Source organism: Mesoplodon densirostris, chromosome 11 (assembly GCF_025265405.1).
Source record: "Mesoplodon densirostris isolate mMesDen1 chromosome 11, mMesDen1 primary haplotype, whole genome shotgun sequence".
Classification (NCBI taxonomy): Eukaryota; Metazoa; Chordata; class Mammalia; order Artiodactyla; family Ziphiidae; genus Mesoplodon; species Mesoplodon densirostris.
The window spans coordinates 18,632,925-18,654,653 of record NC_082671.1 but is presented as its reverse complement, the minus strand read 5'-3'; the positions used below and the strand labels follow the sequence as shown (position 1 = coordinate 18,654,653).

The window sequence follows — 21,729 nt, the reverse complement described above, 5'->3', positions numbered from 1 at the left end:
GATCATAGAATTATTTGTTATTTTTACTTAGGCGATATCCACGATTAAAATTCCATGTCTCCCCAGGTTTCCGTGAATCAGCAGTGCCCCAGAAAGCGTTTCCCTTCCTGAGACTCCAGGGAAGTCTTGGAACACAAAGAACTTGAAGAGGGAGCCTGGCCAAATAGAGATTTTTGAGCCTTTGTAGGCTTGCTAAAGCAGATTATTAGTACAAACAAAATCAAAGTCTGTGTGTTCCTAAAAGCAGCATTTTCATGTAAGTCCAAGGAGCTCACTTTAGTTTTATTTGCTTTGGCTAAAGAAATGAAAAGCTTTGTTTTAACCACGTGGGCATTATTTTGCAAGGGGATCATAACAAATTGTTCTAATCTTCAATTTCACTAAAGAGTTACTACAGTGATTTGATGTAACTTTTTCAAAGGAAAATTAACAACTGAATCTTTTCTAACGTCATTGTTTTCTAGATATGAATCAGAAGCTTCCTAGGTATTTTTGTAACACAATGGATTCTGATTCTGTTATTCAGATTCAGTGTTTTCTTCAAAAGAATGACGCTTTATGACTTTGTCAGCAATTTAATAGATTTTTGTTTTCTTAAAAGAATAGAACTAAGAAATATCAAGATTTAAAGCATAAATATCTTGGAACACTCAGAAGAGCAACATGGGAGAAACTGAGAAAACTGAAACTCATAGAATAAGATGTCTTTCCAAGTTGAAGGTATGGACTTGCTTTGTGTGGATGTATGTATATGTACCATATATATATTTTAAAACTGAGACCTTGTAAAGTTGCTTATATCTTCATGTATTAATCTAATAATAATGTCATACTACCTGATATATTGATAAGTTCTTGCTTTAATGAAGTTGGTTTGTAACTGAGGGTGTGTCTAAATAGGATTATTGATTCAGGCAATTTAATCAGAAATAGTTTTGAGGGATTTAAATGGAAGACAGGATCCTAAACACTTTCAAGTACACATTATATTACAGTAGGATTTAATTTCCTGGATCAAAGGCCAATTTAATGTTCACTCTTCTGGGGCTTCTGAGTCAGAGGAGTATGGAGGTCTCTCCTGGAAAATGGTTCACTGGACAGAAATGCTTTGTTGATCAGTATTCAGTGATGCCTTCACAATGACCCACTAAAACAAATGTTTATTTCAAGCTTTGGCAACATACCAATCATTCTTTATAAGAAAAATGCCCATTTTGTTAGCTGTTTCTGGTATTCTTGACTATTTCAGACCAAATTCTTTTTGCATAGCCTCAAAGCTATTTTGCCTTCAAACAAAATTTAAATTTATTTTAAACCAAGGAATCTGGATAATTGTCTTGATTCCACAACTAGTGCCTGCAAGTGGTTTCCAAACTGCCACCAGTTTCCTTCATATCAAAAGTCTGTTTTCTCTTTATACATGTGCAGGAAAGATCTACACATGTACCGGAAAGGGGAGAATCATGACATAGAGCTAGAAAATTACTTTTGCCTGAAATGCTCTGTTAATTATATATTTTAAAAATCCCCTTAAATTATTCCTAATTCTCATGTCCACCTCCTAACATTGAGGGGTTAAAAATAAAGACTGAGGCCCAGGCTTGGTTTATGTCGAGTTCAACTACTGACTTGCCGTGTGACCTCGGAGAGGTTGCTTAACCTCCTTGTGGCTCAGTTTTCTCATCTGAAAGGGGTAACAACAGCACTCATCTCATAGAATGTTTTTCTTTTTACATCCTTCAAACAATGACTGGAATATTGTAAACATTCAATAAATATTAGCTATTATTAATAATAGCATTTGTGGATAAAGGTCAAGTATTATTTATAAACAATTGGTCCTTAATTTTTTATGACTGGAGTTTGGCAGGACTAGATATTGATCTGAAATGAGATAGAAAAATACTGCAAGCACAAGTTTATCAGGTAAAAGTAAGAGACAATCGCTTCATGATTAGCCGGGTTTCTCTGTTTCTCTGACCTTAGACATATGCTCATTAAGCAACATGTTTAGAAGGGATCAAAGGACTGTCTTCAACAAATTTGCTTCAAACTCTGGGGCATTATTAAAAGCTGGTAGGACTAGCTTTATAAATATAGAGGTTATTTTGCACTAAACATGAGTCACAATAGCCACTGGTTGCTTTCACTCTATGAAGAAAGCTGTACAGGTTAGGAAGCCCATCTCAATGTTTCAGGAAAAGCACTGGGATCATGATTTATCTAGTTTCCTCTCTTAGAGTGTTAAATAAAAGAAATTATTCTCTCAAACATGATTTGTACTTTATTTGATAGGCCTTGCTTGCTTTTAAATATAAAATCTGAATTATAAAACCATGTGAAAATTGTTTACTCTCAACAATGTGCTCTGAAAAGATTTACAGTGTGATGAGAGACAGAATTTCTACAACTGGTATTTAATATAAAAGGATAAATAGCTAGAGATATAGTTATACTATCTTGGCAGCTATATAACGATATGAATTTAGACTCATATTGAGCTTGATATTTAAATTTCCCAGGTCTTTTCCACATACATTTCTATTCAGATTTCCCCAAACTAATTGGTGCGGGTAACTTTTGGTTTAGGTGTATTTAATCCTATTGAATTTCATCTTATATTCAGCTTACTTTCAGCAGTGACTACTTCTTCAAGATGTTTTTGAATACTGATTCTGTCATTCATTCAGTAAACTTGTACTGGATGCCTACTGTTTGTGAGGCATTTACTAGACCCCAAAGATACGAAGGTAAATAATATATGGATCCTATCATCGAGTTGTTCACAGTATAGTGAGGGAGAATGTTATAGGCATCCAAACACATAAATAACGTGCACTGTGGGGAACTCCCTGGCAGTCCAGTGGTTAGGACTCTGGGCTTCTACTTCAGGGGCAAGGGTTCAATCCCTGGTCAGGGAACTAAGATCCCACATGTCACATGGCACAGCCAAACAGATAAATAAAGTCCTTAAAAAAAATAAAGTGCACTGTGCTGAGGGCTGTAATAAATGCAGGCACACAGCAGGGTGGGGAGATAGGGAGTGAGTGGTCAAGGCTACCTGGGAAGTAGAAAAACAAGAAAGACTCCACAATAGAAATAATGATAGAGTTGAGTTTTAAATATTGAGCATATATTTATCAGATGCACAAGGTGAAGAAAAATATTGCAAGTGGAGGACCACCTGTAAAAGAGATGTAAAGTGGCATGGTGAATTAAAAGAACTATAAATAGAACGTTATGTTTAGGCACAAGCAGCAAGAGATCATAACAAAGTATATACGAGGTTTTATTTGCCATCTAAGAAGTAGGGATTTTTGTTTATGGGAAGCCACTAAAAAGTTTCAAGAAGTAGAGTCACATGCTAAATATGCATTTTATTATTTGTTTGACAAACATTTATTAAGCTCCAAATAAGTGGTGGCAGGAGGTGGAAGGGAGATTGGAGGTGGGAAAGACTAGAGGAGACTAAAATTGATTGCAGTTGTCTAAGATAAACTGTGTATACATTTGAGAGATTTCAGCATCTGGGTGGTAGTTAAAGCCATGGGAATAAGTGAGATTTCCTAGGGAGAGCATATATAGCAAAAGGTGAAGGGTATGAGACAAAAGCCTGAGAAGAGAAGACTGGATAGAAAGAGTCTAGAGATAGGTGGAGATATAGGTATGCACAGGGGGAGGGGAGGGAATTTCAGGAAGAAAAGAATGATTAATGATCTTAAATGACTCTGAGATATCAAGTTGGCTGAGGACTGAGAAGTACCTATTGGATTTGGAAATCAGGAAGTTGTTTATGACCTTTTATAGAGTAGCTTCAAGAGAGGCTAGACTGTAGTAGACTGAAGGGTGAGTGGAAGGTTCGTGTCGACAATGAATCTAGACTCTTCTTCCAAACAGCTTGATGGTAGCTGGAGCTACCATCAGGGATGAGGGAAGATTTTTAGGACAGAAATGTCTTGGATATATTTATAAGTTAGTGGGGAGAGAGGCAGTAAAGAGTATGAGGATGAAAATAGAGGACGGGGTCAACAATTGATGAATCAGGATCTCAGCAATGGGAAGAATGGATTCCAGACCATGGCTGGAGGGAGTTTCTTATACAGGAGGAGGAATACATCCTTTTAAGATGGGAGGGAAATTGGAGAGGTAGGGAGGGGTAAATTTGAAGGTGAACTTGCTGAGATAATTTGCTGGTCAAGAAGAGCACGGGGCTGAGTTGGAGACTGACAAATAGAAAAGATTGTGACTAACCTTGAAGGGAGTGTACAAAGTGCAGTGTAAATTGTGGGGTTGGCTCAAGATTGAGAAATTGGAAGATGGAGGGGTGAGGATTTTATGGATATGAGTGTACTGGCTGGAGAGTAAATCGAATGGTCTCTCAGGATGGAAGTGTCATCAGGAAATGGAAAAGCCCTATGGCATAGGATTGCAGACTACCATTCAGGCTGACATAAATATATGTATCTATAATTTGTTGATTTTGAAACAGTAATTAATCTACCTAACTTATGATTACCCATTATACAATGCTCCTTTTTCAAATCCCTTACTAAGACCTAAATCTTTTCACTTCCAATTTAATAAAACTATCAAAATTTTAACTTTTTAATAAAACCATACTAGTTTCTGCTGATCACAATGGTCCTATCTGTTAAGTTGTCCTTGATTTTTTTGTTACAGATGGTGTCAGTCTGACTGCTGTCTGGAATTATATCAATACCTAGGAAGTGTAATTCAATATGTGGAAATTTATTGTACTGTATTCATATTCGTTTATCATAGCAAGTACCTGTTCAGTTTAGAAACATTTTTGTATGGTTTATAATTAAAATATTGCTTTAAATAAATTAACTGGCAATGAGGAGCAATAGAATGTTGTATAAATTGCATATTACTTTGTTCGAGAGAACTTAAGCAAATTTGCTACAGAAATAATGTCTTTGTGTAACGTCACATTCCTTTCTAAAAATTAACATATACGTATTCTTTTGTACCACAGATAGTGTTGCAATGCTGAAGATCAATTTAAATCGTTTGTTACATGTTATTTAGAATGATTACTTGCTTCTGTGTATGTATAAGACGTGCCCATAAAATAATGAGGCTACAAATGACCTACACAATTCAATATCACTAATCAATTAGTCCCACTTTGGATTTTCAAAGAGAGAACATAGTATGGAAGACCAGAAGAAGAGATCACTTTAAAAGCTTCTTCCAAATACAAGAGTTACTTGAGCTGGAGAAAATCAGTCTTTTGGTAGAAGATATTTTGTCAACGGGTGGCTAATGTACAATTTAAAAATAAATTTTTCATATATTTTCTTGCACTTTTTTTCTCCCTAGATGTTTCTGTTGGCAATAACATTTGCGTATGTATCCAAAACACTATCCGGATCTTATATGAATTCCATGCTCACACAAATAGAGAGACAATTCAACATCCCAACATCTCTAGTTGGATTTATTAATGGAAGCTTTGAGATTGGTAATGAATTATTTTTCCATTACTTCTTTTTATACATTATTTTATCCAGGGAGCTAGTCTGAATTTTACTCTCCTTATTTTCCACTTTGTACCATTTAACTGACTGAATGTATTTTCTAAAATGACTTAAATAGCCTAGCTCACTTTCAAATATGTTGAGAAAATTCATTTCAATATTATCCCTGAATAACACTTAAACATCGTCACATATCCCATCATGGGACTTTTTATTCTAATAGTTAAAATTTTTTTATTCTAATAGTTCTTTGGTTAGCTAGCATGAGTAGCAGAGTGTTTAGAGTACTAATATTTAATCTATTATTTGATAACCCTTAGGGCTTTATTTTCATGTTTAGAAGATATCATGGGAAACAAAGAAATCTGTTTTCAAAAAAAAAAAAGCAAATATTTTTCTTCTCCTATTGTTTCTGGGAGGTTGACAATTCTCCTTTCTAAGTGCAGAGGGAAGAAGAAACAGCTTTCACATCTCGCTGAATTTATTTCAGAAACAGCCTTTAGGGAAGAATAAAGCCTATACTTAGGCTCTGATTTTTGTGGCCCACTGGGAAGATGTGAGGACAGAGAGAAAGAATGAGGAAGGGAAAGATTTCTTCTGTGAACAAACCCGCATAGAAATACAAATGTCACTCCTTTACAGTTTTGTAATGGCTTTTACTTCCTTCAAGATGAAAGTTGCCTGTAATATTTTTAATCAGTATCTGAAAGAAAAATTAGGATGGGATGGAGGCAAAACTGAAACAGGTGATGCTTGATCTTGTCTCCCAGTGCTCAGCTCTCTCAGACCTCATTCTGTGCCATTCGTTTGCTGGCTATGGAGATCCTGGCTATGGAGTCAGAAGTCACTCCCTGTAGAGTCCCTGTGTAAACTCAGCTCGCAGTCTAATGGAGGGCATAGGTGCAAAATAATTTAACTGAATGCAGTAAGTTTGGTGACATAGGTATATGCAATGTCCTATAGGAACACAGAGGAGGGACACAACCTCACTTAAGGAAGATAGGCTCTTGAAGTAAAAGTTTTCTGGGTGACGAAACAGGGTTAGATAAGTGTGAAGAGAATTCCAATTGAAGAAGAAGCATAATGTTGAAACAGCATGGTAGCTTGTGTAGGGAGCAACACTCAGCCCAGTGTTATGGACTGGCCACACTTCAGGTGGCAATTCCTAGAATATAAGTCTGGAGAAATGGGCAGGGATGAGAAATGGACTATTGGAGAGTTTCGTGTGTGTGTGCTATGGAACTTACCTTTTATCCTCTAGGTAATGGAGAGTCACTAAGAGATTGGCAGAGGTTATTAACATTTCTGTGTCAAGGACCTCTTTGGCAATCTGATGCCATATAATCTCAGAATAATGTAATTGCGTAAAATAAAAACCATAAGGGTACAAAGGAAGTCAATTATACTGAAATAAAATTATCAAAATATTAAAAGCAGCTTATATAATAATACTTGTATTTCTTACCATCACATTAAATAACAATATCTACACTAATTTTGAAGTAATCATCAGTGTCAATAATATTTTGAAGTATCTGCAACAACTGTAATGTCGTATGCAAATACCTGTAACTTCTGTTGGTGGTAATTGATGACAAAATCATACATACTGTTAATACTAATGTAGTTTGTGTCTACTTTCACAGTCAAAGGAAATACTAATATTAAGTTACTGAAAATAAAGATGCAGTTTTTTTTTCTCACTCAAGTTCATGGAGCACCTGATTTCTATCCATGGACTCCTTTGAGGTTTATAGATAGCAGGTCAAGAACCTCTGTTAAAAGACATTGTGAAACAGAGCTCTCCCTCAGGGCAGGGGTTGTGTCCTATTCATTTATTATTTCATTCATCCCTAGCACCAATCCCAGTATTTCAGATATTTATTATACAATAAATGCTGGATAGTCAATGATTGGGTGAGGCTGTTAATTTAGACTTTGTTCATACTAATTGAAATATTCATTTGTCACATCAATTTTTTCTAGGAAATCTTTTGTTGATTATATTTGTGAGTTATTTTGGAACTAAACTGCATAGACCTATAATGATTGGTGTTGGATGTGTGGTTATGGGCCTTGGGTGTTTCTTACAATCACTACCTCATTTCCTCATGGACCGGTAAGTACTGCAGTCTCTGATGGTTTTTTTAGGTGCAACTTTCTGCAGGAAATAAGCTTGGATTTCTTTCTAGGAACAATGCTCCTAAAGACACAGAGCACTGTAATAGAAACTGCAAGGTTCAAATTCTGTTCCACCCGCCTGTTTTGTGCTCTTGGCTGCCTGGCTTCCACTTACACGTCAATTTATGAAATAGAGATTTGGGACAACTCTTTTATGGAGTTGAGTCTGATGAAGAGATTCTTAGGACCTGGCAAGATTTGGGATTACACCTTTCTAGGGACTATTTAGACACTTCTAATTACAGTTGAGTTTCTGTTTAATTATGGGTCACCAAAGGGTAGACCAGTCTGAAGGTTGATTTTCATTTTAAATTTTTATCAAAGTAATATGTGTGCAAAATTGTGAAAGGTAAAATTATATTGAAAAAAGCATTGTCCCCCACCCCTTCAACATTGCTCATATTACTCCTCTCCAGAGGCAACTACTCCCGACTCTTTTAGCTCTTTCTTCTTCTATTTGCTTCCATATTTCCAAGTAAATGTTTATCATTTTAGTTTTTGATACTTTAGTGTTATATAATATACATATTGACTTCCTACTATAAAATCATACTCACTATTCCATGTGTGTGACTATGTATTTTTCATATTTCAGCTGAACCAAGCTATTATTTTCCCTTTCGTATATCACTTTTTATTTTCCCTGGATTTAATAATTGTCTCATTTTATATTTGATTCATTTTCTTTTTAGTTCTCACTAATCATCACCAAATTCTTTACGGGTAGGACAATGTCTTCTCAATATATTCATACATATCAGAGGGTTTCATTTTTGTCTTTGAGATACCTCTCCTGTCATCATCAATTTTCCATCTGCAATCTGAACTGGGAACTCTCCAGGCCTGCTGCATGGCTGCTCCTTTGAAATTTTCACTCACCATTCTCCTTGGGAATTCGTTCTGCCTCTTTCTTCCATTCAGTTACTTACTTCCTGGGTAGTAATATCTTCTCCTTTCCTTTTCATTCTTACTCTTTTTGTGGAAAATGTCATCTAATAGGTTTCTGAGAAAGTGTGCAAGGAAAGGAATAATTTTAAGACCTTAAACATTGGGAAATATTCCTATTCTACTCCCATACCTGGTGACAGTTTGGCTGGTATAATATTCTGGTTTGAAGTTTTTTCCCTAGGGATTTTGAAGACATCATTTCCAATACTTTCTAGTGTCCAATGTTACTCTTGAGAATCCTATACCATTCTAACCCTTGTGACCAGTTTCTTTTCTCTAGGAGCTGTTGGGATTTTCCTTTAAACTCCAGAATTTGAATTCATGATAATCATGTTGGTATAAATGATTTTCCTTTATCGTGCTAGGTGCCTTCAGTCTGGACATTTGTAAAAGTTACTTGTATTGTTTCTTTGATAATATTCTCCCTTCTTCCACCCCTCTACTTTCTCTTTCTAGAACTTCTACTTGTTCTTGAATATTGTTACATCCTGAGTTAAGCTTATAGTTTTCTCATCTTTTCTCTCCAATTTTCTATCTCTTTGCCTTCTTGTTACTTTTAGGGGAGATTTCTAAAGATTTCTTTTTTTTTGATGTGGATCATTTTTAAAGTCTTTTATTGAATTTGTTACAATATTGCTTCTGTTTTAGTTTTCTAGCTTTTTTGGCTGCGAGGCATGTGGGATCTTAGCTCCCCAACCAGGGATCGAACCCGCACTCCCTGCATTGGAAGGCGAAGTCTTAACCACTAGACTGCTAGGAAAGTCCCTGAGGGAGATTTCTTTATCTTCCAAACCTTTGAATGGATTTCTAACTTTTGCTATCATATTTTTAAGTTTTAAGGACTCTTGTTCTTTGAATGTATCTTTTTAGGGAACATCTTGCCCTTATTTTAAGAATGCAATGTCTTTTCCATCTACATTTCAAGTGTACAGTTTTTTATTTGTTTTCTCTTTGTCTTTATGTTATAGGCTTCCTTCGTATATCTGGTGGTCCTTGGTTAGCTATTCATATTTGAGAGAGAGAGGAATAGCAACAACAAGCTAACCAGAAGTTCTGTGGTACATGTGTAGGACTTAGTTGTTGGAGGACTTCTTCCCAGCACAGGGACTGGATGTTTTAGAGATGGCTCAAAACTGTCCATAACCTGTCAGTTAACTCAGGCAGGGATTCTCCAATCTGTTACCTGAGACATGGCAGCTTGGCTACCAGCCAGGTGGGAGCAGGAGTCTCCTTTTTCACTATGTAGATTTTTCTTTTACTTAATATTCCCAGATTTTAGTATGGCCTCCTATCCTCAGTGTGCTTGTTTTGACTCTCTGCTGTCTAAGGCCATGTTCGTTGGGATGGTGGAGGGTGTCTATTATAAGGGTTTAACTTTTTCTTATACACACTTTAAACCAATCCTCTGATTTTTTGGATCATACCCACTCCTGCCTTTAGAAGTATCTTGTATCCTGCCTGAAACTTTCCAGGGATATGTGGCTCATGTTCGGTTGCTCCCCTGCAGGCACTTACTTAGGCTTGTGTTTGTTTCTCATATTTTCTAGTTCAGTGACCACTCATCTGCTTTCCCATTTTCAAAATCTTTATCTTCTTGTCGAATTTTCAAAATCTCTTTCTCCTTGTCAAATCTTCCATTTTCTTTATCCTTGTGGCATTATGCCTTTTCCTTTACCATTTTATAATCCATCAACTGTCATTTTGCTGAAGTTTTGGGGATGAATGAACTTTGAATGGGTTATTGGGGTTTAGTGGATAAGTTAAATGAAAATGATATGTTATCTTCTCAGGTATTTCTGAAGGGATCAGAAGTTTTCAGGCAAAGAGTTTTTACTGTCCTTTTAGTTCCTATCCTGTCCAAGACAACATCAAGTAATATTCAGCTATTATTTACATTTCTTTCCACTCTCTGTCAAAGGTGTTATTTTTTTTGTCTGAAGCTGGCAAGTCTCATGGGATCATGGGTATGGAGACAGAAGCCTTTGTCCACAGTTCACAGCCACTCTGTGACCATGACTGGACAACTGTTCAAAGGGGAAGGCATTTTGACGCTTTTTATTATGTTCTATAGCATAGAAATCAGAACTATCAGTGACATACAAGCATAGCACTCTTTAGCTCATTTGGAACTCAGAAGGGCCAGGTTGTTTGTGTGTGTGTCTGTGTGTGTTTTGTTCTCTTTTGTTTTTGGATTTCTCTTATCTACTAGAAATATAGAAACCAGTCCAGCATAATTTCTACCAAAGAGAGACTTAGTTGGACACATTTTCTTCCATTATTGCAGCTTATAATTTACTTTCTGAGAAAGGGCATGGGATCTTGTGGTAATTTGCCTAAGATAATATGGTCACAGTGTATTAACCCTTTTGTTCTTATGAGAAGAGAAAAACTCATTACATTGCACTGTCACTGTGTTTGAATCTCCACAGGTCTCTCATTATGATGGGCAAATATTTTGTTTTCCTTGGGGATTGATGAATGCATGAAGGGATTATTGTTTGAATTCTCAGAAAGTGGGGTATATTTTTTATGAGCAAACCTCAGAGAATCCAAAGTTGGAAACTTGTTTGTTGTGTTGTTTTTCCTCCCAAAGCTTTATCTTCTTTATTATACTTTGTAGAGTCTATTATTTTTCTTCCTTTTTGTTCCTTATCCACAGTAATTATTTCCAGGAAATGATCACCTAAAAACCACAAAGCATTGATGTTAGGTAATCTAATGGATAGACCATACACATGCAGATAATTGAAAGCTGTCAATGAATTGCACATTTTCGTGAGTGGCAAGTTCTTTTTGATTATATCAATCTATGATGATTGGGTGGCAAAGATGAAAAGACATCTGTTTTCCTGGGTTTGGACGTTGTATCTTAAGTGAAGCAGGAGCATCTTCACAATGCTCACATTGTCCTCATTGGCTCCTTAACACAAATGTGTTTTCCCTGTGTTCATACAGGTATGAATATGAATCTACAGTTTCAGTTTCTGGTAATTTGTCCTCAGACAGTTTCTTGTGTATGGAAAATGGAACCCAGATTTTCAAACCAACAGAAGATCCATCAGGTTGTCTGCTTCATTTTATTCCTTTAGTTAATTTGTAACTGAACACTTTCTGTGCAGGGTCTTTAAATGAGTTATTGGGTTTGGTTAAGTAAGCTAGAGGAACAAAAAGATATTTTTTCCACTCTAAAGGATTTTAGAGGGGATCACGGAGGAGAATAGGAATGGCTAATAACAGAAAATGTTATGCCTCTTATATTTGAATATACCTATTAAGACTGCCTTGTCTGTTCTTTAAAATGGTTATTTAAAAATCAGTCAAAGGGGCTTCCCTGGTGGCGCAGTGGTTGAGAGCCCGCCTGCTGACGCAGGGGACACGGGTTCGTGCCCCGGTCCGGGAAGATCCCACATGCTGCGGAGCGGCTGGGGCCGTGAGCCATGGCCGCTAAGCCTGCGCGTCTGGAGCCTGTGCTCCGCAGTGGGAGAGGCCACGACAGTGAGAGGCCCGTGTACCGCAAAAAAAAAAAATCAGTCAAAGACTTCCACCCAAGGGCCACTGTAAAATTAATTCCTTAGCAGAAAACATCTTAGAAGGATGGGTTTATACTGATGATTTGGTCTATACAATTATCTAAATAGGAAACAGAGGTAGAAACAAAGTTCAAAAGATTTGTGTTATATTATTGATATTCTATAGCAGGCAAAGCAGGCAAATATGCTATAGTTCTGAATACTTTAGTCTCTTTCTACTGAACTAGGAACTTGTCTTTTTTGCCCAGTTGTCCCTCTTTACCAGAGACTACTTCCTAATCCAGCACGATAGTGTACAATAATGGTGTTTCTTCCAGGTTCTTGCAGTCTCAGGCACCAACATACCTGCCTCTGCTCCTTCATGTGCTAAAGGACCTGCATAATCTGGTGATACTTAGTCTATAGGTGACCCTGTTAATTTACCTCAGACCACAACTTCTTTTCCTGTGATGGACACATTTTCAGGTTGGATTCATATTAGTGGAAGTTATGGTGGTTCCTTAGGCTGGGAATTTCACTGCCAGCATGGAATAAGAGGGAATCAAAATAGTTCAAATGAATACAAGAATAGCTGTCTCTGAAACTCTAAATCAAAGGAACCCCCTGGGGAAACAAAAGAAAACAGTGACATCAGCAATAGACCGCGTTCTCTCCTTGAGTTGGCTTTTGCCAAAGAATGACTCAGGTCCTGTTTCCTATTTTTCCTAATATGCATTGTAGTAGATAAACAAAACCTTCCCAGTTGGGTGTATCTCCAGGGAAATGTGTTGATTCCTTAATCACCTGATATTTTCAGTTTTGCCCTAGAGGAAACCTGGAGTTTGCCTATGATCTATAGACATAAACACTGTGCTCATCATAGATAAAAATATGAATACCCAGCAATGGAGACTATGATTTTCTGGACTGGGAATGATTGAGAGATAGCTTCACAAGAAATTTTGAGACTCAGCTGTGTTCAGGACCCTCATATCTGTGGGTGGCACAGTTTACTAATCATCGGGAAAATGCAAATCAAAAACCACAATGAGATATTATCTTACACCTGCCAGAATGGCTGTCCTTAAAAAGGTAACAAATAACAAATATCGGTGAGGATGTGGAGAAAAGGGAACACTTGTACGCTGCTGATGGGAATCTAAATTGGTGCAGCCACTATGAAAAACAGTATGGGGGCTCCTCAAAAGATTAAAAATAGAACTAACATAGGATCTAACAATTCTACTCCTGGATATATATATACATATCTGAAAAAAACAAAAACACTAATTCAAAAAGATACATGCACCCCAATGTTCATAGTAGCATTATCTACAATAGCCAAGATATGGAAGCAACCTAAGTGTGCATCAACAGATGAATGGATAAAGAAGATGTGGTGAATATATACACAGTGGAATATATTACTCAGCCACAGAAAAGAATGAAATTTTGCCATTTGAAACAACATGGATGGACCTGGAGGGTATTATGTTTAGTGAAATAAGTGAGAACAAGAGAAATACTGTATGTTTTGACTTATATGTTGAATCTAAAAAATGAAACAAATGAATAAATATAAGAGAACAGAAACAGACTCATACATGCAGAGAACAAACTGGTGATTACCAGTGGGGAGAAGGGTGGGGGGGGAAACAGGAGGAGGGGATTAAGAGGTACAAACTACTAGGTATAAAATAAATAAAAGGATGTAACGTACAACACAGAGAATGTTGCCAATGTTTTATAATAACTTTATATGGAGTATACTCTATAAAAATATCAAATTACTATGTTGTACACCTGAAACTAATATAGTATTGTAAGTCACTGTACTTCAATTTAAAAAGAAGTTATTTGGTGATCACAGTATACAGTGGGCTCTATAGAGAAAATGTGATTACTACTCAGTTAAATATTTTTCATTTCTATAAAGTAATTAGAACTGTAGAGAATTCAAAACTCAGTGAGCCTCTTACATAAATCTTATAAATATAGTCTCAATTCTAGGGAGAGATGTTTGTGTTTTTTCCTCTCCCCAAAGTTAGTATATATATTGGGTAACACTTATAACAGCTAACTAAGTTTAGTAGTTGCTGGTAAACTAACTCTCTGGAGGGAAAAAAAAAAGCCTTGATTTTTAGTGTTTATCAATTTCTGTGGTGTAAATACTCTCATCAAACTACCAGCATGCGATCACTAAATACTGAATTGGGAAGAGATGTATATGCTCATCTCTCCCCAGCCAGTAGGAACTGGCTCCAGCGTACCACTTATTGTTGGCCATACATAAGTACTCTGTCAGAAAGTGCAAGAGGGATGGCCCAGTGCATAGTAAATTGTTGGCCAGGTGCCATGGTCACATAAGAACTGTGAAATGCTTACCTACGAAAAACTTAGAATTAAGTATTGCTAATATTTCACTACCAAAACACTAATGTAATGTCTTTTTTTCTTTTAATGCAGAATGTGTGAAGGAAGTTAAATCATTAATGTGGGTGTATGTACTAGTTGGAAATATTATACGTGGAATTGGTGAAACTCCCATCATGCCTTTGGGTATTTCCTACATAGAGGATTTTTCCAAATCTGAAAACTCTCCTTTATATATTGGTGAGTTGGAAAAAATCTGCCTTAGTCTCTTTTTCAGGACAGTAAGCTCCTTGAGCATGGATATTAGTTATTTATTTGGATGCTTAGTGATTTCCAGAATGATGAACAGTGCTTTGGCACAACTGGCCATCATTTAAAGTTTGTTGAATGGAGCAATTATGGGCTAACTCCAAATAAGCCACTTTGCTAAATCTGCTTTTTACTATTGAAAATGCCATTAAACTAGTGCCCCTGGAGTTCTATTTGACTCCTCCATTTGCTGGGCACCACTCTATACCCAACCTGTTAAGAGATTTAGCAATGTTTTCTCCAAAATGTCTCATATTTCTCACTATTTTCATTATTTCTATTTTTGTTCAGGTCTTCATCACTTCATGTATATGTTATTATAATTTCTATATTGCTCATTTTATCTCTAGTATTTATAATCAATTTCTTATAAAAATTCTTGCAGTATAATTTTTCTTAACTATTTTAAATGTCTTCTCTTTAATGTTGATGAAACATACTGACTCTATCTATTAAATATGAGCTCTCCACTTATTACTAGCTCTACACTCAGTTTATCTATTTAGTTTCCTATATAGTTTCTCTTTATCACAATTTCTTTATAATAGCCAGGCTGTTTCATATTTTTCACAAATATCTGTCTTCATAATTTTGGTAATATTTCCTGAAAATTCATTTTCTAAAATCTATCAGTATCTCCCACAACAAGCAACTTAAGATCCACCTTGTATGTTGTCTTACAATCAACTGAATATTCTTAATTTATTATGCATAACTTGCTTATATTCCTTAGTTACTCCATCTGTTTTTGGTTATAAAATCATAACTTTGAGTACAGGGACATTTTTCTGTTAAAGTAGAAATATCTTTTTAAAACCAGAAAAGTCAAAGTGGGTGAGAGAAGACAGTAACAGAGCTACATGTAATGAGGAGATTAAAATATTTAGGAATTATTATCCCAAGCAACTTTGGGTGATTTTGATGACTCACTGATTTTGCAATAATCTTTTTCAGTGTTTTTCTATTCAGTCTTTGAAATCCATTCACATACTTATATTGAAAGATTACAGAATGCTCACCTGCAGTAAATTAACAAACACCTTGTTAAAATATGTATTTCTTTTTTCAACAAATATTAGGGTGTATAACACATAGAAACAATGGATAATCTCTACATGTATTAAGATGAATAAGATATTGTCCATATAAAGTTTAGTATGTAAATAACTACATAATTATAAATCAATAAAATCTGATAAATATGTGTATATTTAAATTTGAAAATTGAAGTAATAATTATTAATTAATAATCCATGTATAATTAAATAATTATAAGTCAATTAACTATACATCAAGAAAAGAGTTCCATGTATGGCTCTGGAGTTTAGGAGAGAACATAAAAGCTGGACATAAAATTTAAGAATCTTCCATACAGAGACAAAAAGTAAAATCAAGAGAGAGAAATGAGGTTGCCATAGGAGGTCAGATGCTACATAGTGAGGAGCCCTAGGATAAAATACTAGGGAATGCTTCTACTTAAGTGAATAGAGTAAGAGGAAGAAAACTCAAGAAGGGGTAGTCATAAGGGACAAGACTAAGAGAATAAATGAATGTATAGTTTTGTATCAAGTGGTAGATTTGGGAGTGAAGCTTTCCTGAGGAATATGCCACAAGATATTTATCATAACATAGTATTTCTTTAAAAATCCTCAAAAATATGACTGTGGAAGGCAACAAAAGAATTTTGCTCTATACTGTGACTTTCTCAATAGTAAGATCCCAGCTGTAATACTGAAGGAACCATAGAATCAAAATATCCACCCATGATACAGTAGTGATAATTCTATTCCAATATCAGACACAGTAATAGTTTACTCACAAGACACAACAAAACTCACTGAAAAAGGCCATCACCTTAACCAGTCTGTAATACCACAAGAGAAAATGGCTTTGAATCATAATAGGGACAATCCCACTAATCTCATCCTTTTTTTTTTTTTTTTTTTTTTTTTTTTTTTTTTTGCGGTATGCGGGTCTCTCACCGTTGTGGCCTCTCCCGTTGAGGAGCACAGGCTCCGGACGCGCAGGCTCAGTGGCCATGGCTCATGGGCCCAGCTGCTCCGCGGCCTGTGGGATCTTGCCGGACCAGGGCACAAACCCTGCATCGGCAGGCGGACTCTCAACCACTGCGCCACCAGGGAAGCCCAATAGAATTTAAAGATTCCCATTTCCTTAGTTTTATTTCAAAATTATTATTAAGGAGTGAAGTCATACATACACACTGATAATTTTAAGTAAGTTAGTCTTTCATAAGAGAAAAGGAATATTTTCATCTTGGAGAAGGGCATTTGCACACAGTATGGTCACCCTGCTGCAGCCAGTCGCTTCTAACTGCAGATCTTTAACTGTAACCGAGTGTGAAAGAGAATTTGGAGGCTTAGAGAAAGTGGATTCAAATTAGGAGGCTCCTGTTTCAACATTTAAACAAACATCCTTGTTACTTATACGCACACCAAGTTTAATTTTCTTACAGATTGAACACATAAGGCAAAAATATCTAAGGTAAAAACAATTCAATCTTCAGATTCCTTATGGGATTAGAACTCTTTATGTGGGTGTATAACTTCATATTTTCCTTTATTTCTAGGGTTTATAGAAACAGGAGCTATCATTGGTCCTTTGATTGGACTTTCATTAGCGTCATTCTGTGCAAATGTTTATGTTGACACTGGATCGGTGAACACAGGTAACTCCATAAAATCTATTTATACAGTGTCTAAAGTACACAAAGCAACATCAGGTATGTTATCACATTTAATTGTTACTTTACCTGACCCTCAGTTAGATAGAATCTCCACTTTCCAGGTGACCAAATTGAAGTTGAGGAGTTTAAATAATTTTCAATATTTCAAACCAGTGAGCAGGAGAGCAAGATACAGTGCTGATCTTCTGCCTCAAATTCCAGTGTTCTTTCTACTGCACTAATCATATTTCTTGTTTTCAAAAGATTTAAGCACATAGGTTTGAATTCTTTTTAAATCAAGCAATCATTTGAGGATAATGAAATAGAACTTGTAGCTCTTTAATATGTACCTATTTATAAATTCCTTACATGATAGGACAGATAGTCAAACTAGTTTATTGCTAGACAGTATTGTAACACCACATATTGTCAGACAAGTTTTATCAATGTCTGAATTATATACAAATTCTGTACTTGGATAGAACCTGACAATTATAATTGTAATAATTTTCTATAGTTCATAAAGGAAATAATGACTCAAGCTAATAAAAAATGTGTGTATCTCTTTACAGATGATCTGACCATAACCCCCACTGATACTCGTTGGGTTGGTGCATGGTGGTTTGGCTTTTTGGTTTGTGCAGGAGTGAATGTGCTTACTGCCATTCCTTTTTTCGTTTTGCCCAAAACACTTCCAAAGGAAGGACTAGAGGATATTGCTGAGACCGTTAAAAATGACAAAGAAGAGAAACAAAGCGAAGTCTGGAAGAAAAGGGCTGGAATCACTAAAGGCAAATATAAACATTTTATGTTTTACAATTTAATTTTTATTTTCTATAGTCGTGTCTGTATCTTAGGCTATTACAATATGCTAGGCTGAGTTAAAACAATTTGTCACTGACAGTCAGCAGTCAATAATGTCTAGCTGTGCTACTACAATAATGTTTTCCTATGCTACCACATGGGAGTGAATGATATAGTTTAGAACCTGACTTAGATCAGCATTTATATGAAATTTTATGTCAATCTGGGTACTCAACAAATAAATAAATAAATAAATAAGGTCCCATCTGCCTTAAAAAATCTATTTTACAGAGAGCATAGGTCTAATTAAAAATGAAACTCAAACCAAGAACAAAAGGAGGAAAAAATATACGCTAATCCAAATAAGTACCATATAGGTCTGAAACCAAAAGTATTAGCTGAGCTGTGAGCTTCTTGGAAGTTAAGGCAGAAAAGAAAAAAGGCACCTCAATTATAGGTCATATAATTATCTCTATTTGAAAGTGGAAAGGATAACAATTCTTTTTTTTTTTTTTTTTTGCTGTACGCGGGCCTCTCACTGCTGTGGCCTCTCCCGTTGCGGAGCACAGGCTCCGGACACACAGGCTCCGCGGCCATGGCTCGCGGGCCCAGCCGCTCCGCGGCATGTGGGATCCTCCGGGATCGGGGCACGAACCCGTGTCCCCTGCATCGGCAGGCGGACTCTCAACCACTGCGCCACCAGGGAAGCCCGATAACAATTCTTAAAGAGAAATTGTTGCCCAAGTAACAAGTTGTAAAAAAAAGAAAAAAATTATATGATGTACAATACAGGTAATATTGAGTCACATAGTTGTTTTCCAGCAAATTCAGGAGCATATTTCATGTAACAGGTTTTTTTTTGGTATAGATCCTCAATAAAAGCTCAAAGAGTAATCTACAGAAGGTGTATCTATGGGAAACTAAGTAAGATAATCTAGGTATAGTATTCAGGAATACTCGTTCTCAAACTTGGCCACATATTGGAATCACCTAGGGAATTTTTTAAATTACTGATGCATGGAAATTTTCTAGTATTACCCAGAGGTCTAATTTAATTAGTATAAGGTATGGCCTGGGCCTTGGAATTCTTAAAGAGTGTCCATTTGGAAGGTGGTGGGGGGGCTTAGTTTCCTTACCTCAAAGATAGGGATAAAATACTATGTATAATTATAAAGTTGTTGGGCGAAGGTAAAAGGAGTTCTGACACATATTACTATTATTATTGCTTACTAGTATTATTATTGTTGATGTTGCCACTGCTACCATCACCCGTAAATTATAATATCAATTTGCACAGAATTTTTAGCAGTTACAAATTCACTTAAACCACAATTGAACATAATTTAATACTTCTCATATCATTAGGAGCCAATTCAGAATCTTACAAATTCTCAGAGTCCTTACGATTATATTCACAACTCTTGTCAAAGGGCCGGTATGGACTAGTAGGGAATTTTAACACAGAATATCATTTATAGTCTGCAAGATAAACTAGGAAAGGGCTTAACTTAGTACATGACATCTAGAAAAGAAATTGAAATTACTGAGACTCATCTATTAGGACAGTACATCAACAAACATGCGTGACCTCAAAAGCTCCAAAGAGCTGTGAACACAAGTCACTTCTCTGCCACGTACTTTCTTCATAAATATGAATTCTGCAACTAGAATTCATTTATTTGCACTAAACTATGCTTCCTCCTCTTCCAAGTTGTTTACTGATTGATACTTTGCTAGATTGGATTTTAGGCTGTTTATTAAGCAAACCAGGATAATACATAATAGGTAAGGAAATCAAGACAGGGAACATGAAGATAGGAAAAATGAAAAGAAACTGTAAGTGAGACTTTGACCCCAAATGGAGACAGTGTGACCTAGAATATTTGTTAGAGCTGGCCACAAATTTGGCTCTGAGCTTTGTCCACACAAACAGGAAAACATTCGGTTAACTTATTTATATGGTCTTTAGTATATAGCAAATGAATCAGGATCTCAGGGAGTGAGACCTGGGGGTTGGTATTTTAAAAGACTGTGAACCATTAGAAGCAAAGAAATGCCTAGTACTTGAGAAAATTTATATGTCATGAATTTCCACATCTAACTACATTTTAAATGTTCAGGAATGATTAATCAATATTTGAGTGTGAACTTCTTTATCAAATTGATTTCCTTCCTGGCTTTAGAGGACAGAACAGGAGAACAAGCATCTTTCATTCTAGATGATCTCTACAGAAGAGAGGATATTAGTACAAGTAAAAGAGAAGGATAAGAAAGAAATGGTGTGAACTCGGACAATATTTTTGTCATGTAATAGTTATACTTTTTCCTTAAGACATGTTAGTAACTTAGTGAAGGCAAAACGACTGTGTTCTGATCCCTTCCCACTCAGCTGCCTCACTGTCTTGCAGAAGCTACCAAAACAATGATACAACTTTAACTTTCAAGGGGCAAAAAGAATCAAGAAACGCAAGTGCATTATAAAACAGGAAAACATACTTTAGAGAGGAGGTTGATGTTTCAGAAACAGTCAATCATAAAATGCAAAGCCAAGTTTGTATGACACTGTTGTCATCCTTTCCTTTCAGATTTTTTACCATTCATGAAAAGTCTTTTGTGCAACCCAGTTTATATGCTTTTCATACTAGTAAGTGTGCTGCAATTCAATGCATTTGTCAATATGATCTCCTTCATGCCTAAATATCTGGAACAGCACTATGGAAAATCAGCTTCAGATGCAATCTTTCTCATTGGTATGTTTGTTCTTCTCTGCAATTGTAGCCCACCTTTTTCCCCATGAAATGGTGAACAGTGTGATGATGGGTCTAGGAAACTCCTCAATTGAAATCTGTTAGGATATTTTTGCCTCTGGTAATCTTCCCCCATCTGCTCTCCAGGGAAAACAAGAGAGGGTAAGGAAGGGAAGAAGCCAGAAAATCCTGGTTTTCATCTTTCTTTGGTTCTTTTTGTAGTCAGAATGCAAATCTGAAATATTTGTGGAAAGTTTAGGGAATGTACAAGTTAGATACAATTTTCAGATTTGTAACTCATTTATGTAAAAAGGAAGACAGAGTTAACTCATCAGGAATTTTGTTTCACATCCAGGTTTTACTTTTTTGGCTCCAATTCATGAATTCCGTGGTTTCTAAATTAGTTCCCTGGCTCCCCTGGTGTTTTGAGATGTCTCTGCAGCCCATACATTCTGATTTTCCTGCAACCACACTAACCTCGGTGGTTCTACTCCACCCTGAGTTTCTCCTGGGATCTTTTTTACTGTTTTGAAAAGAGAATTTCCAGATTACATGTACCCACATCACCTAGAGTGTTTGTTAAAAGTTCAGATACCTGGGATCCATCTCAAATATACTAAATTAGACTCTCTGGAATGGGACTTGAGATTGGATATTAAACAAGCTCTCCC

General features: G+C 36.1%; 1 protein-coding gene across 1 annotated transcript in view; it reads left to right on the top strand.

Moving 5' to 3' along the window:
- The first annotated feature begins 654 nt into the window (after window positions 1–654).
- SLCO1A2 (solute carrier organic anion transporter family member 1A2) overlaps window positions 655–21,729 on the top strand; it is a 46,622-nt gene continuing 25,547 nt past the window's right edge. Inside the window, exons 1-8 of the mRNA XM_060112837.1 lie at window positions 655–720; window positions 5,347–5,488; window positions 7,491–7,623; window positions 11,589–11,695; window positions 14,609–14,755; window positions 17,412–17,510; window positions 18,080–18,298; window positions 20,897–21,061. Of these exons, the coding sequence (XP_059968820.1) occupies window positions 664–720; window positions 5,347–5,488; window positions 7,491–7,623; window positions 11,589–11,695; window positions 14,609–14,755; window positions 17,412–17,510; window positions 18,080–18,298; window positions 20,897–21,061 (1,069 nt within the window). The 5' untranslated portion in view covers window positions 655–663. The remainder of the gene's footprint in view (window positions 721–5,346; window positions 5,489–7,490; window positions 7,624–11,588; window positions 11,696–14,608; window positions 14,756–17,411; window positions 17,511–18,079; window positions 18,299–20,896; window positions 21,062–21,729) is intronic.